At 40.9% G+C, this 13,922-nt stretch overlaps 1 protein-coding gene across 1 annotated transcript in view; it reads right to left on the bottom strand.

Annotated features, from left to right (window-relative positions):
* Positions 1-2,530: 2,530 nt before the first annotated feature.
* LOC137496908 (uncharacterized) overlaps positions 2,531-13,922 on the bottom strand; it is a 92,115-nt gene continuing 80,723 nt past the window's right edge. The window contains exon 5 of the mRNA XM_068229656.1: positions 2,531-7,685. Within this exon, the coding sequence (XP_068085757.1) occupies positions 4,439-7,685 (3,247 nt within the window). The 3' untranslated portion in view covers positions 2,531-4,438. The remainder of the gene's footprint in view (positions 7,686-13,922) is intronic.

The raw sequence follows: 13,922 nt of genomic DNA, 5'->3' as shown, positions 1-13,922 counted from the left end.
CGTTATACTCTCTACCATAGCTAGACCTGATCATGTTACGAAGACTCGCTTCAATACAAGCTAAAACAGAGCAAATGCCAAAGGGCCTAAGTAGGAACCGAACCGTTGATCCCATCATTAGACTATGGTTTTCTTGTTCCTCATACTGCGAACCTACGTATTAGGCAGAAAAATTTTGTCCGTTTTGCTCTACGGTGCGCCGTTTTCGATATATTTGACATTTTGCATTTAAGCCCTAAATTTCATGAATCGAACTAGCACGACACGTTAGCCTCTAAGCTAGCTTTCTTCATAAGAGTAGCAACCATCTTGCACAGGCACCCTTAAAGCGTCTCATAAGGAGTTGTGTATAGCCGCCATCTTGTGTCCGCCATCTTGCGCAAGCATCCTTAGGGCGTCTCAAGCCATCTTGTGCAAGGACCCTTAAGCCGTCCCATAAGAGCAGCCGCTATCTTGCGCAAGCATCCCTAGGGCATCTCATAAGGAGCCATGTATAACTGCCATCTTGCGCAAGCATCCCAAGGGCGTCTCATAAGAACCTGTGTATAGCAGCCATCTTGCGTAAGCACCTTTAAGGAGTCATGTATAGCCGCCATCTTATGCAATTAGCGTCGAGAGAGGGCTGCTGTAGAATTTTTCTTTTTAAATTATCCACCACCACATTTCAAAGGTATCTAGCTAAAGATGGCAGCACTGCGGATGACAGGTGACGAATTTACATCTACTACGATAAAGAGGGCAGCACGGTGCTCTCTGGATTAAAGATGGCGGATGACAGCTGTCAAAAACGCACGTGGCTATGTTTAGCAAACAAGAGCACGTGGAATTTGCCGCCACCACATTTCAAAGGTATCTAACTAAAGAGGGCAGCACTATGCTCTGTTGATTAAAGATGGCGCATGGTAGCTGTCAAAAAAGCACGTGAGTTTGTTTCCAAACAAGAGCACGTGGAATTTTTCAATTTGCCGCCACCATATTTCAAAGGTATCTAGCTAAAGATGGCAGCACGGTGCTCTCTTGATTAAAGATGGCGGATGATAGCTAACAGAACTCTTCAAATTGCCCGCTACTACGTGCTTAAGGTAGTAGCCATAAAGAGGGTAGCACGGTGTTCTGTGGATTAAAGATGGCGGATGACAGGTGATGAAATTAGCCGCATGATAGCAGCACAGTGGTCTGTTGATTAAAGATGGCGGATGACTGCTGTTAAGAGAGCACATGGCTTTGTTTCCAAACAAGAGCACGTGGAATTTGCCGCCACCACATTTCAAAGGTATCCAGCTAAAGAGGGCAGCACTGTGCTCTGTTGATTAAAGATGGCGGATGACGGCTGTCAAAAAAGCGCGTGAGTTTGTTTCCAAACAAGAGCATGTAGAATTTTTCAAATTGCCGCCACCACATAGAGGGCAGCACGGTGCTCTCTTGATCAAAGATGGCTGCTGTCATGTGGAATTGCCTGCCACCACATTTCAAAGGTATCTAGCTAAAGAGGGCAGCACTGCGGTTTGCGATGCAAGATGGCTGCTGTCAAAAAGCATTTTTCAAATTATCCGGCACCACATTTCAAAGGTAAGTAGCTAAAGAGGGCAGCACTGTGCTCTATAGATTAAAGATGGCGGATGACAGCTGTCAAAAAAGCACGTGGATTTGTTTATCTCGAGCTAGTGAGGTTAAGTTGGTAGCACTAAGGTTTAGGCCCGCCAAGATGGCAGCACTGCGGATGACAGGTGACGAATTTGCAGCTACTGCGATAAAGAGGGCAGCACGGTGCTCTCTGGATTAAAGATGGCTAATGACAGCTGTCAAAACAGCACGTGGCTGTCAAAAAGCACGTGGCTTTGTTTATCTCGCGCTTGTGAGGTTAAGTTGGTACTACTGAGGTTTAGGCCCGTCAAGATGGCAGTACTGAGGTTAGCGATGCGTTGTTGTCTGTCAAAAAGCACGTGGCTGTCAAAAAACACGTGGCTTTGTTTACCTCGCGCTAGTTAGGTTAAGTTGGTACTACTGAGGTTTAGGCCCGTCAAGATAGCAGTACTGAGGTTAGCGATGCTTTGTTGTCGATGACAGCTGTCAAAAAGCACGTGGCTTTGTTTACAAATTCAAATTTCCCGCGGGTGGTGGAGGAGGCCTCTGGGAGGCCTCTGGCTTTGGTGGTGGTGGAGGAGGCATCTGGGAGGCCTCTGGCTGTGGTGGTGGTGGAGGTGGCCTCTGGGAGCCCGGTGGCGGTGGCGGCGGCCGAATCCCTGTATTATACTACTTCCTCCAAAACCTACCCAAGACAGGTGGATTCTAAATATGAAGTTTTGTGGAAATATATCAAGTAGTGTTCAAGTTATAGAAGGACACACAAACAGACAAACGGACAAACAAACAAACAGACAAACAGACACCAAAGCTAAAAATTATGCATATGGTCATTATTATACCTGAAAGGGATAACTGTACGGAAATTTCGCCAAAATATTCAATGTACAAACACACAATCGTTACAATTTTATTTATGTAGACAGATTCTAAACTATAATTATCTGTTTCTGAAATCAACTCACTTGGCTATTTTATTTTCGGCACTGAAATATGAAATACAGTACATTCATCAAGTTTTACAGCTTTCAATTTTTCACTTACTTCAAATCCTGCATGTATTTTTTTCATTCACACCTAAAATTTATTAAATCAATGTTGCAGATAGCGGGTTCCTCGTCGGCTGACTTCAGAGAAATAAAGTAGCACTGTTGGACCAAAGACAACGAGAACAACAACAATAACAACAAAACAACCAGGTTCATACTTCCATAGCCAATATGCAAAGGTCTTTCAGGAAAGTAATTCCAATGTCCCGTCCAATCAGGCTTCAGGTGAAGGCTACTTCGAATTCGGTGGATAGCCAACTGAACTTAATACATCAATAAATTAACAATGTTGCAACGCACAAAATTAACACACTCCTTAAACTTGGAAAAACTTATGAATCTTACAGTTGAATTAAATAAAAAGCATTGTAATTGTCGGTCTTCATAAATGAGAAACACGATGGCAGAACATTTTTGAATCACAAGGTTGTAAAAATTATAATAGGATACCTGGCCAATGAGTTATAAATCAATGTTCCCAATTTAGAACGTGATTCATCCTGAATTAAAAACAATAGTTTCAAGCACTGTCGCCACGAATTGTAAATCTAACCTTTAAAAATTGAAACCAAAAGACGTAACACAAACAAAGAAAGAAGTGCACAAATGTTGGGGTCTTGTTGAACAAATTATAAACAAAATAAATGAAATTATTGTTAAAAGTTTATTACGAGATTTTAATTCCCTATTTGGAAGGGAAAAGTTATAGAGATACCATTGGAAAATGGGCCCCACATACATTTACAAATAAGAGTGTGCAACGATTTGTTGAACTTTACATCTAAATTAACATATTTAAGAAGGGAAACAAACAAGCTTAAGACTTGGAATCGTCCTGATTGAAGGAAGGAGGAATGTTAGCCAGATATATGTTCCCTTAAGTTAATTTATAATGTAAAATTGTAGAAAGCATTAGGTATTGTTCGGATCAATACATTGTCAAAATTAAAGTTTAATTCACACCAATAAACAATAACAGTATCAAAACTAATCAACTAAAGGGGAATTGTGACCACACCACTTAATCAAGATGACAAATGTGAAACCAAGAACTCCACATTCCGCATTTGTAATTCCTCTCCAATACGGATCATCGTGGTTTGTGATATATATAAGTATGTAACAAAAACAATTAAAATATCAGATTACCTTGAAGAATTGATCCCAGTTATCCAAAAACAAGTTGAAAATTTAGCTCCATTGTACTCTCATATTAAAACATGCCAACTGGTCGACAGAATGTGATGAAATTCGTAAGGAGAGATATTAGGTACATTTAAGGTTAGAAATCGTCAAAACAGAAGAAAATGCTCTTAACCTAAAAAATGTCTGGAATAAATTCTCACAAAATATAATAAGAATAGTGAAAATATGAGATTATGACCAAAGGGCTATAAATAACACGATAAAAATTGAATACCTTAATCCTTCCAAAATTCCAAGAATTAGAAGTAAAAGTACTCAAAGAACTTAAAAAATATAAAGCATGTGGAGAATACCAGGTTTTTGTAGAGATGTGGAAATATTCAAGTAACACAGTTAAGATTTCTTTACACATAGCTTTAAAAAATTTGGATTACTGAACAATTTCCTGTACATTGGAAAACGGTCCTAATACACACTTTCACAGAAAAAAGGAGATGAAAATAACCCGGGAAATTATAGAGGACTAGCTATCTTGGACTGCACGTATAATATTTCATCCATTCATTATTTAACAAAACCTGATCTTCAGTCTCTGTCGTTACTGAGCGGAGCAACAAGTCATGGCACTGAGAGCAGTTGCACCACCTTAACATTATTGCTCAGTTGTCTTCAAAATTAATCTTCAGATAATCCCCGGATCTGCCAACTTCTTCCAAGGCTTCAATGAGCATCGTTCGCTCATGTTCCTCTAACTCACGCGGCTTAGCACCATGTACCAGGGCATGAAGGAACTCCTTTGTAGGGGTGAATACTAGAGCCAGGTGGCTTACACTAGCACCATGCTTGAGAAGTATTTTTACTATATGCCAGCAATGCATTTGGGCTGCATAATACACAGGTGCAAAGGCGTATAGATACTCGCATATGTTTAAATTAGGCTGATATTTCAGTAGCTCAAGTACCATTAGTGGTTTTTCTTCATCTTTGTTTTCAATCATGATTGCTAAATGCAGCGGTGTTCTTCCTAAAGCATCTCTCTTGTTCAGGTATTCCTTAAGGTATCGCAGTGCATTGATATCCCCATTCAACACAGCAAGATGTGCTGGCAATTTACTAGCCAGTTCCTGACACATGGCCTTATTCATAATGTCCCGCCTTAGAGGATAAGTAAAAGAAATCGTCGAAACAATACATTTGTTCTCTTTCCAATGTTTTGCAAGCCACTTACCAGCAAAACATTCTGCAAATGTGCGATGAATGAAATGTGGCTTGCCAAGAACAACTCCATCTATGAATCCTAATCTCTCTTTACCTTCCACAATTTCTTCACATAACTCCTTTACCTTCTTTGTTATGGAAGACTTTTGGGACTCGTCGACATCCTCTAGCATTTCGGGTAGTGCAATTACGGAACAAATCATATGACGCTTCATGAACATCTTACGCAGATCCTCCCTTATATCATCACTGGAAGCGGAATGGCTATTTATAAGAGCCTTTTCCCTGAAATATACATCAAATTTTTGCTCAATAAGTTGCTCATAAAAATTAATGATGTTCACTCTCGACAAATTACCTGTGAAGTCAGGATCCATTTGACAGATCATTTTTAGATGTAAAGGAATGCTGCTGATACGAACACCAGCACTTTCTTCTAGTTCGTTAAGAACTTGTCTTTGAAACTTCCTAGCCACCTTTTCTCCGAACAACTTAGACACATATTGAAACTGTTCTTGCTCAGAAAGCGGCTCAATTCTGAACGCTTTAGTTCCTAGTAAGCATTCTAGCTTATCTTTCGCATTATACCTTGTTGCCACCCATAACGTTGATAGTCCGAAGTCATTCAAAATGAGCTTCAGAATATTAAGAACTGTGTCAGTGTATTTTGGCATTATTTCATCAAAAGCATCAAAGAGAAGGCAAATATCTCCTGATTTCGAAACATAATATTCCAGCAATTTCCTTCCAAGCTCAGAATCATCTACGTTAGCAGATTTATTTAAAAGGTCAAGAATATTTTCTCTCGTTACATTATCTGGTTTTCTCATCTTATCAAGAATTTCTGATTGCTTGTTGAGGTCTATGTTAATAATCCAGCGATGAGGATAGAGTTCTTTCATCTTATTGGCAACTTCTCTCAAAAGAGAAGTTTTACCGCATCCAGCTTCTTCTGCCACAATGACAGTCTGAAACTCATGCTTCACGAGGTCTTCAGCCTTTGGCTGCCAACTTCTAATATCTCTGATAAGCTTCTTGCAATCTTCTTCTTCCCTAGGCAACCACTCGATATACTTGAAAAGGTTGTCAGTACTCCCACGAGAACGATACCAGTAAAATGAATTGCCAATCATTTCTATGAAATGTACAGGATCTTCTGGTGACTTCTCAGCGCGACAATTAACTTCACACGTTGCTTTCTTCATTTTACTACAGTTTAGGGCACGATTATACCTGTGTAACAGGTCACTGGCCGATTGCTGAGTCAAAGTTCCTTCATGTATTGCTTTTGACATTGACGAACTAACGCCTTTCTCTGTTATGCCAATAATAACCGGTTCATTCGAATTCAAGATGTCTCTCTTCACAAGGAGCCTCTTAGACAACGTTCTTGGAATGTATGTTCCTTCACATGCAGGCAGAGCTTCCCCTATCTCTACCTTCGGAGAAGTTAAAACTGACTGAATGCAACCTCCGTCTAGAACTTTGTCAGCCTGTATATTACCAAGAGCGATGCTTTTGCCCTGGAAATCGACCAATATGTTGCGCAAATTGTCTTGCGACTTGTCATTCAACTGGTTGAAACTAGACTTGATAAAATGTGGATCAGTTTCATGTGCCTTCGAGAGTCCTAATTTGTCACCATCTCTGCTAGAGACGATAACAATTTTTTTCTCTAAGTTACATTTAATGTTTGTGATAAACTCTCCTAAATTTTGACTACAGTTGGTAACATCAGTAATGACTAGCACGTTCCATATGTCGTCTAACCAGAGATTGAACAGCATTTCCAGATTCTTTTTCTGTTCAGAAATATCAGTAAAAAGCACTCGAAGGTTTTCTTTTCTGATAAAGGTCTGATATACTTTTGAACATGCTATTTGGGCTTCAGCCTCCTCACATTTCAAGAGTATTATATCACATTCAGAATTCTGCACCCTCTTTTCCAGATCTGAGAGAGTGTCCTTGCAAAATTTAATCTGATTAAAGGGTTGCTTTTCCAGCTCAATCCATCCTGTCCACTTTTCATCAAGTGGTGGTTTAGTCGTTCCTCCCCACCAGGCTTTTATTTTTTCAACGAAGTTCTGTTGAATGACCCGATAGTCAGGTACAAAGCCATTGTATATTTTGAATAGCTCCTGCTTTATGAATTCATCCAGACGTTCTAGATTTGATTGATTTCTGAATATCAAGAGCCTCTTAACAAAATCTTCAGCTCCAATTTCATCCTTAAAGTCTTTACATACATCATCAGTAAGACTAACCTGAAATACATCTTCAGGTCTCCATGTAGTACACAACAACTTCTTTGCAGGAGAGTCAATATTTGCGACTTCGCGTTCTAATTTCACATCTGCGTTAGTAAGGAGTACGTACGTACTGTTCTCAAAGATCTGCGATTCGATGGTCTTTTTCATGCTATTAAAATAATAATTCAACAATTTCTTTTCCGGAGTACGCAAATTGAGAGGATGGTTACTATATTTTAACTGCACCAGAATATTGTGTTCATTGCCCGGACTCCCGTAGGAGAACACAATATCATCAAAGCCACCAGCACGTGCGTCGTTCGATGTCATAGTGAAGCTGCTGTTGGACTGCACGGCTCGTAAGTAGACCAGGACACACATCTTAATCTCGAAGTCAGTCCCAAATTGATTAGCGGCTCCCGGTATCGAACTGTATTCCCTGAAATCAAACATGTGAGCAAACTGTTACTAGTCAGATTTTGTGTGACAGTAACTAGGCTAGGCAGAGGATAGTTGTGTGTGAGATGCTGAGATATTGGGGACAGCCCCGAAATAAGGGAATTAACTTTTTAACAATAATATCCATGAACCTAACGGGTCCTCTAGATCGACCATTCACCTAAGCAGACGGACATAATAGATGAATACCTTCACTACAGACAAATAAATATGCCTAAAAGCTATAGCGAGACACTCAAAAGCTAAGAAGAAAGAAACAAAGAAAGAAAGAAAGAAAGAAAGAAAGAAAGAAAGAAAGAAAGAAAGAAAGAATTAACCCGGCAGTAGTCGCGTGGTCGGTCGCGTCTGAGGGTTTCCCTCACCCAGTAATTTTTATGTTATTGTGATAAGTAGTTTACTTAAATGCATCTGTTAATGATATGGAAGTGTTCACGGACATGTCCCATCGCGTAATATGAACGAAGATAGTCCACAAATTATTTACGGTGTTAGTTTCCAGCATAATATTCTAGTCTGAGAATTATGATGTCTTTCTGATACAAAAGTGGTCGCGTCATTAGCATTTCGCTCTTTTCAAAACCAATAGTAAAGTCGGTTTTGTTTATTGTTTATCCTTTCCTTGGTTTTATAATTATCTTGAAGTAGACTTCTAAGGTATTTATTTTACAAATGTAAATAATACATAAATACAATATAAAGCAATACAAAGTTTTTAATGTGTGTCATCGAGACTATGTCATGTAACGTTTCAGAGAAAGAATAATTTCCAGGACTCAAGTGGTGATCTGACAAACTTGGCATTTCCTGGTAACTTAAGGATAAGGTTGACGTGCTCGATGCACAATGAATGCCCCACACCGTGCAGTTGTCCTTTCCAATATAACGAGGTACTGGTACACGCTGCTCCTCTTCCAGCTCTTCTCCCGATACCTCTGAATCAGTATTATGATCACTGTTTTCCACGTGGTCACTCTCACCCTCATTTTCACTGCCATAAGGATCACCAAGGTTGTGGCAAATCATTTCCACCAACCGTATTTCTTACTTGCTTTAGTTCCTGTTCCACTTCGTCCGTCCATTGCAGGATTCGCTATTCTTGTGAAGTAGCCATTGAATAACTACACAATGTTCACAACTATGTAAATCACTAATGAAAGAACACCCTAACAAATAAAACAGTACACCAAAGGTACATTGTCGAGTTATAATAAAACAGTAACACTAGTGGTCGCGTGCTGAGCAAATCCCTCACCGAGCGCACTGCATACTAAGAACAAAAATAACTCTTCTCTAGTGAACGGCTAACTCGTACTGAACATCCTGCACGGAAGATAAGGGATTGGCTGAGGAATACCTAGAGGGGAGGGGAGCTGGGCAATGACAACACTTCATTTCGGGAAGTGAGTGATTCACTCACCACGCGACCACTGCCGGGTTAAAGAGGTGCCCAATCGCACTTTCAAATATTAATACGAGAAAAGTAGTATTAGTGGACAGTTCGGGCGCCACCTCCACCTCCGGCTCCCAGGGGACCCGCTCCACCTCCTCCTCCCGTGGGACCTTTCCAGGGACCCGCTCCTCCTCCTCCTCCTCCTCCTCCTCCTCCTCCTCCTCCTCCTCCCGGGAGCCTTCCCAGGGGCCCGCTCTTGCTCCCGCGGGAAATTTGAATTGGTAAACAAAGCCACGTGCTTTTTGACAGCTATCATCAACAACAACGTATCGCTAACCTCAGTACTGCCATCTTGACGAGCCTAAACCTCATTGCTGCCAACTTAACCTAATTAGCGCGAGATTTGAATCGGTAAACAAAGCCACGTGCATTTTTGACAGACTCCTGCTTTTTGACAGCTATCATCGACAACAACGCATCGCTAACCTTAGTGCTGCGATATTTACGTGCCTAAACTTCAATGCTGCCAATTTAACCTTACTAGGGCGAGATTTGAATCGGTAAACAAATTCACGTGATTTTTGAGAGCTGTCATCCGCCATCTTTAATCAACAGAGCACCGTGCTGCCCTCTTTAGCTACATAGGCCTATCTTTGAAATGTGGTGGCGGATAATTTGCAAAACGCTTTTTGACCGCAGCCATCTTTAAAGGACAGAGCACCGTGCTGCACTCTTTAGTTGAAATGTGGTGGCAGGCAATTCCACGTGACAGCATCCATCTTAAATCAAGAGAGCACCGCACTGCACTCTTTAGTTGAAATGTGGTGGTGGTAATTTGGAAAATTCCACGTGCTCTTGTTTGGAAAAAATGCCACGTGCTTTTTTGACAGCTACCATCCGCCATCATTAATCAAGAGAGCACCGTGCTGCACTCTTTAGTAGAAATGTGGTGCGGCAATTTGAAAAATTCCACGTGCTCTTGTTTGGAAACAATGCCACGTGCTTTTTTGACAGCTACCATCCGCCATCTTTAATCAAGAGAGCACCGTGCTGCACTCTTTAGCTAGATACCTTTGAAATGTGGTGGCGGCAATTTGAAAAATTCTACGTGCTCTTGTTTGGAAACAAAGACACGTGCTTTTTTGACAGCTACCATCCGCCATCATTAATCAAGAGAGCACCGTGCTGCACATTTTAGCTACTTACCTTTGAAATGTTGTGGCGGCAATTTGAAAAATTCCACGTGCTCTTGTTTGGAACCAAACCCACGTGCTTTTTTGACAGCTGCCATCGTTAATCAACAGAGCACCGTGCTGCAATCTTTATCGCAGTAGTAGGAAATTTCTACGTCACAGCTGTCATCCGCTATCTTGCATCGCAAATCTCAGTGCTGCACTCTTTAGCTACTACCTTTGAAATATGGTGGCGAATAATTAAAAAATCTACAGAAGCCATCTCTCGACGCTAATTGCACAAGATGGTGGCTATACATGACTCCTTAAGGGTGCTTACGCAAGATGGCTGCCATACATAGGTTCTTATGAGACACCCTTGGGATGCTTGAGCAAGAAGGCGGCTATACATGGCTCCTTATGAGACGCCCTAGCGATGCTTGCTCAAGATGGTGACTGCTCTTATGAGATGACTTAAGGGTCATTGCACATAAGCTGTTAAGGCCTCTTCTTATGTCAAGGCATCGCTCTTTAGAACAAGTTTCAACCTGTATCGCGAAGGCAAGAGTGTGCTGCGATAACATCATTATGCATGTTTAGACTTGCAGATGACGAAAGAAACATAACAAGACTAGAATCAAACGCTGTACTCGATACAACATGCGTTTAGAACATACTAGGGGATGCCTTTGTTCTAAGAAGATTAGATTGAAACATAACAAGACTAGAATCGAACACTGTACTCGATGTCGTTAACTTCAACATGTGATCAGAACATTGCTTGATGTGTTCAGAACACTAAATAAGTGATCAAGACCAGAATAGAACACTGTACTCGATACAACATGTGTTTAGAACATGTCAGGGGATACTTGAAGATCAGATTACAAAAGAAGAGATTGAAACATAACAAGACTAGAATCGAACACTGTACTCGATGTCGTTAACTTCAACATGTGATCAGAACATTGATTGATGTGTTCAGAACACTAAATAAGTGATCAAGACTAGAATAGAACACTGTACTCGATACAACATGTGTTTAGAACATACTAGGGGATGCCTTTGTTCTAAGAAGATTAGATTGAAACATAACAAGACTAGAATCGAACACTGTACTCGATGCCGTTAACTTCAACATGTGATTAGAACATTGATTGATGTGTTCAGAACACTAAAATCGAACATACAACATGATCTTATGCATACGGCAGTGCACATACTGCGTAACCATCTCGCTCGGTAAGCGATAGAGCAAAAGTACAACTTCAAATGATTTGCCTTCTATCATTTGTCTTGTGCGAAAAGCAGTCGAACAAGTTATCACATAAACATGTAACGTGAAATATCAGTTCGGAAACCTATTGTTTCAATCTGTTGGCATGGGTTACAAGCATGCAGTTCATGCGGAAAGTAAAATTAAACAGAACGCTTAGTGAATATTGAATTTTCACGACCGCATTGTAATCGAAACAGACTTTCAACGTATTAGGTCGTGTTACGTACATGTAGTACGTGTTGAAGAGATGTTAAGTACAGAACAAAAATGGCCAGCCGGACACCAGTGGGATCCGAACTCACAACCTCCCGATTTCGCGTCGGTTGCTCTACCAATTGAGCTGTGGTGGCCTAGGCCATCTTTGTTCTGTTTGAAAGGATCTGAGCTACAGGTCTTGCACTGCTGCTAGCACACTGTAGAGTGCGTTTAAGTCGCCCGTTGTGGGGCATGTCAATGAATATTGAATTTTCACGACCGCATTGTAATCGAAACACACTTTCAACGTATTAGGTCGTGTTACGTATGTGTAGTACGTGTTGAAGGGATGTTAAGTACAGTACAAAAATTGCCAGCCGGACACCAGTGGGTTCCGAACCCACAACCTCCCGATTTCGCGTCGGTTGCTCTACGAATTGAGCTATGGATGCCTAGGCCATCTTTGTTCTGTTTGAAAGGATCTGAGCTACAGGTCTGGCACAGCTGCTAGCACACTGTAGAGTGCGTTTAAGTCGCCCGTTGTGGGGCAAGTCAATGAATATTGAATTTTCACGACCGCATTGTAATCGAAACAGACTTTCAACGTATTACGTCGTGTTACGTACGTGTAGTACGTGTTGAAGAGATGTTGAGTACAGAACTGTACTGTTCAGTACAGACCTGTAGCTCAGATCCTTTCAAACAGAACAAAGACGGCCTAGGCCACCATAGCTCAATTGGTAGAGCAATCGACGCGAAATCAGGAGGTTGTGGGTTCGGATCCCACTGTTGTCCGGCTGGCCATTTTTGTTCTGTACTTAACATCTCTTCAACACGTACTACACGTACGTAACATGACCTAATACGTTGAAAGTCTGTTTCGAGAACACTTAGTGCTATAAGAAATACACCGCTTACGTTTAAGTCCCTAGCAGTTGAACAAGTTATCAATAAAAACATGTAACATAAAATATCGTTTCGGAAACATATTATTGTTTCAGTCTTTTCGCATGGGTTACAAGCATGTAGCTTGTGCAGGCGAGGGCTACTCTGCAAAATACTGAACCGAAAAATAATCGTGCTACACACATGATAGGGAATGGAACCCAGGGGTTACGTCTTATCAGAAGGGCAATAAGGATGAAAGGACTCTCCATTTTCCCTACCGCACATTCCTTGTAGAGCTAAAGGCTAATAGGCTAAAGGTGTAATGAGATAAATGTCTAAAGGGCTAATGGGCTAAAGGGCTAATGGACTAAGGGGCAAAAGGGCTCCTCTACTACCTTACCACGCTCTCCTCCAAGAAGGAGTTTGCTGAAGTAGGCATATTTTAACACCCTCATCGATCGCCATCAGCAAGAATGCTTCTAATTTGTTAAGTATAGCAAATTAATCTTTATTGGTAAATGGTTTTGTGTTCAGAACAAGGAATAGAACCTAGGGATCACGTCTTAGCAGAATTACCTAATAAAATTCCCGAGATGCAATGAGTTGCGTTTTTCTAACAGAAATCAGTATCTGCTCGATAGTTTTTAGTGTTTGGAACACAGAACGTTTCAAGAAGGCAGCAGTGAGGTTAGCGTTGTTCTGTTGTTGGATTTTGAATTCCGCGTTACGACATGCATAAGGTGGCAGCCTTGAGGTTTAGCGCCGTAAAGAAGGCAGCAGTGAGGTTAGCGATGTTCTGTTGTTGGATTTTAAATTTCGCGCTACAACATGCGTAAGGTGGCAGCCTTGAGGTTTGGCGCCGTAAAGATGGCAACAGTGAGGTTAACGATGCTTTATTGTCCTTCAAAGTGAGGTTAGATTGTGCTGCTATCTTAGCATAACCTATACGCATAAACTTAAAGTACAAAGAATAGCTATCGCGTGTACACATCGCCTATCGATTTTGCATGTATCGACTACCATACTATACTTTTTCCACTAGATTGTGCTTATATTTTAGCATAACTTATACGCATAAACTTAAAGTGCAAAGAATAACGATGTTTAACAGCGTGTACACATCACCTATTGATTTTGCATGCATCGACTATTTTTTCCGCTACAGTGTAAAACGATCGCAATTGTCTGCTGCAAACCCATGTGCACAAACTTAATGTACAAAGAATAGGTATGTTCCAAAGCGTGTACTCATCACCTATTAATTTTACATGCATCGACTGTCCTACTAAACTT

Source organism: Anabrus simplex, chromosome 11, assembly GCF_040414725.1.
Source record: "Anabrus simplex isolate iqAnaSimp1 chromosome 11, ASM4041472v1, whole genome shotgun sequence".
Lineage (NCBI taxonomy): Eukaryota > Metazoa > Arthropoda > Insecta > Orthoptera > Tettigoniidae > Anabrus > Anabrus simplex.
Note: the sequence above shows the minus strand (reverse complement) of the source record. Positions and strands in the feature narration are given on the sequence as shown.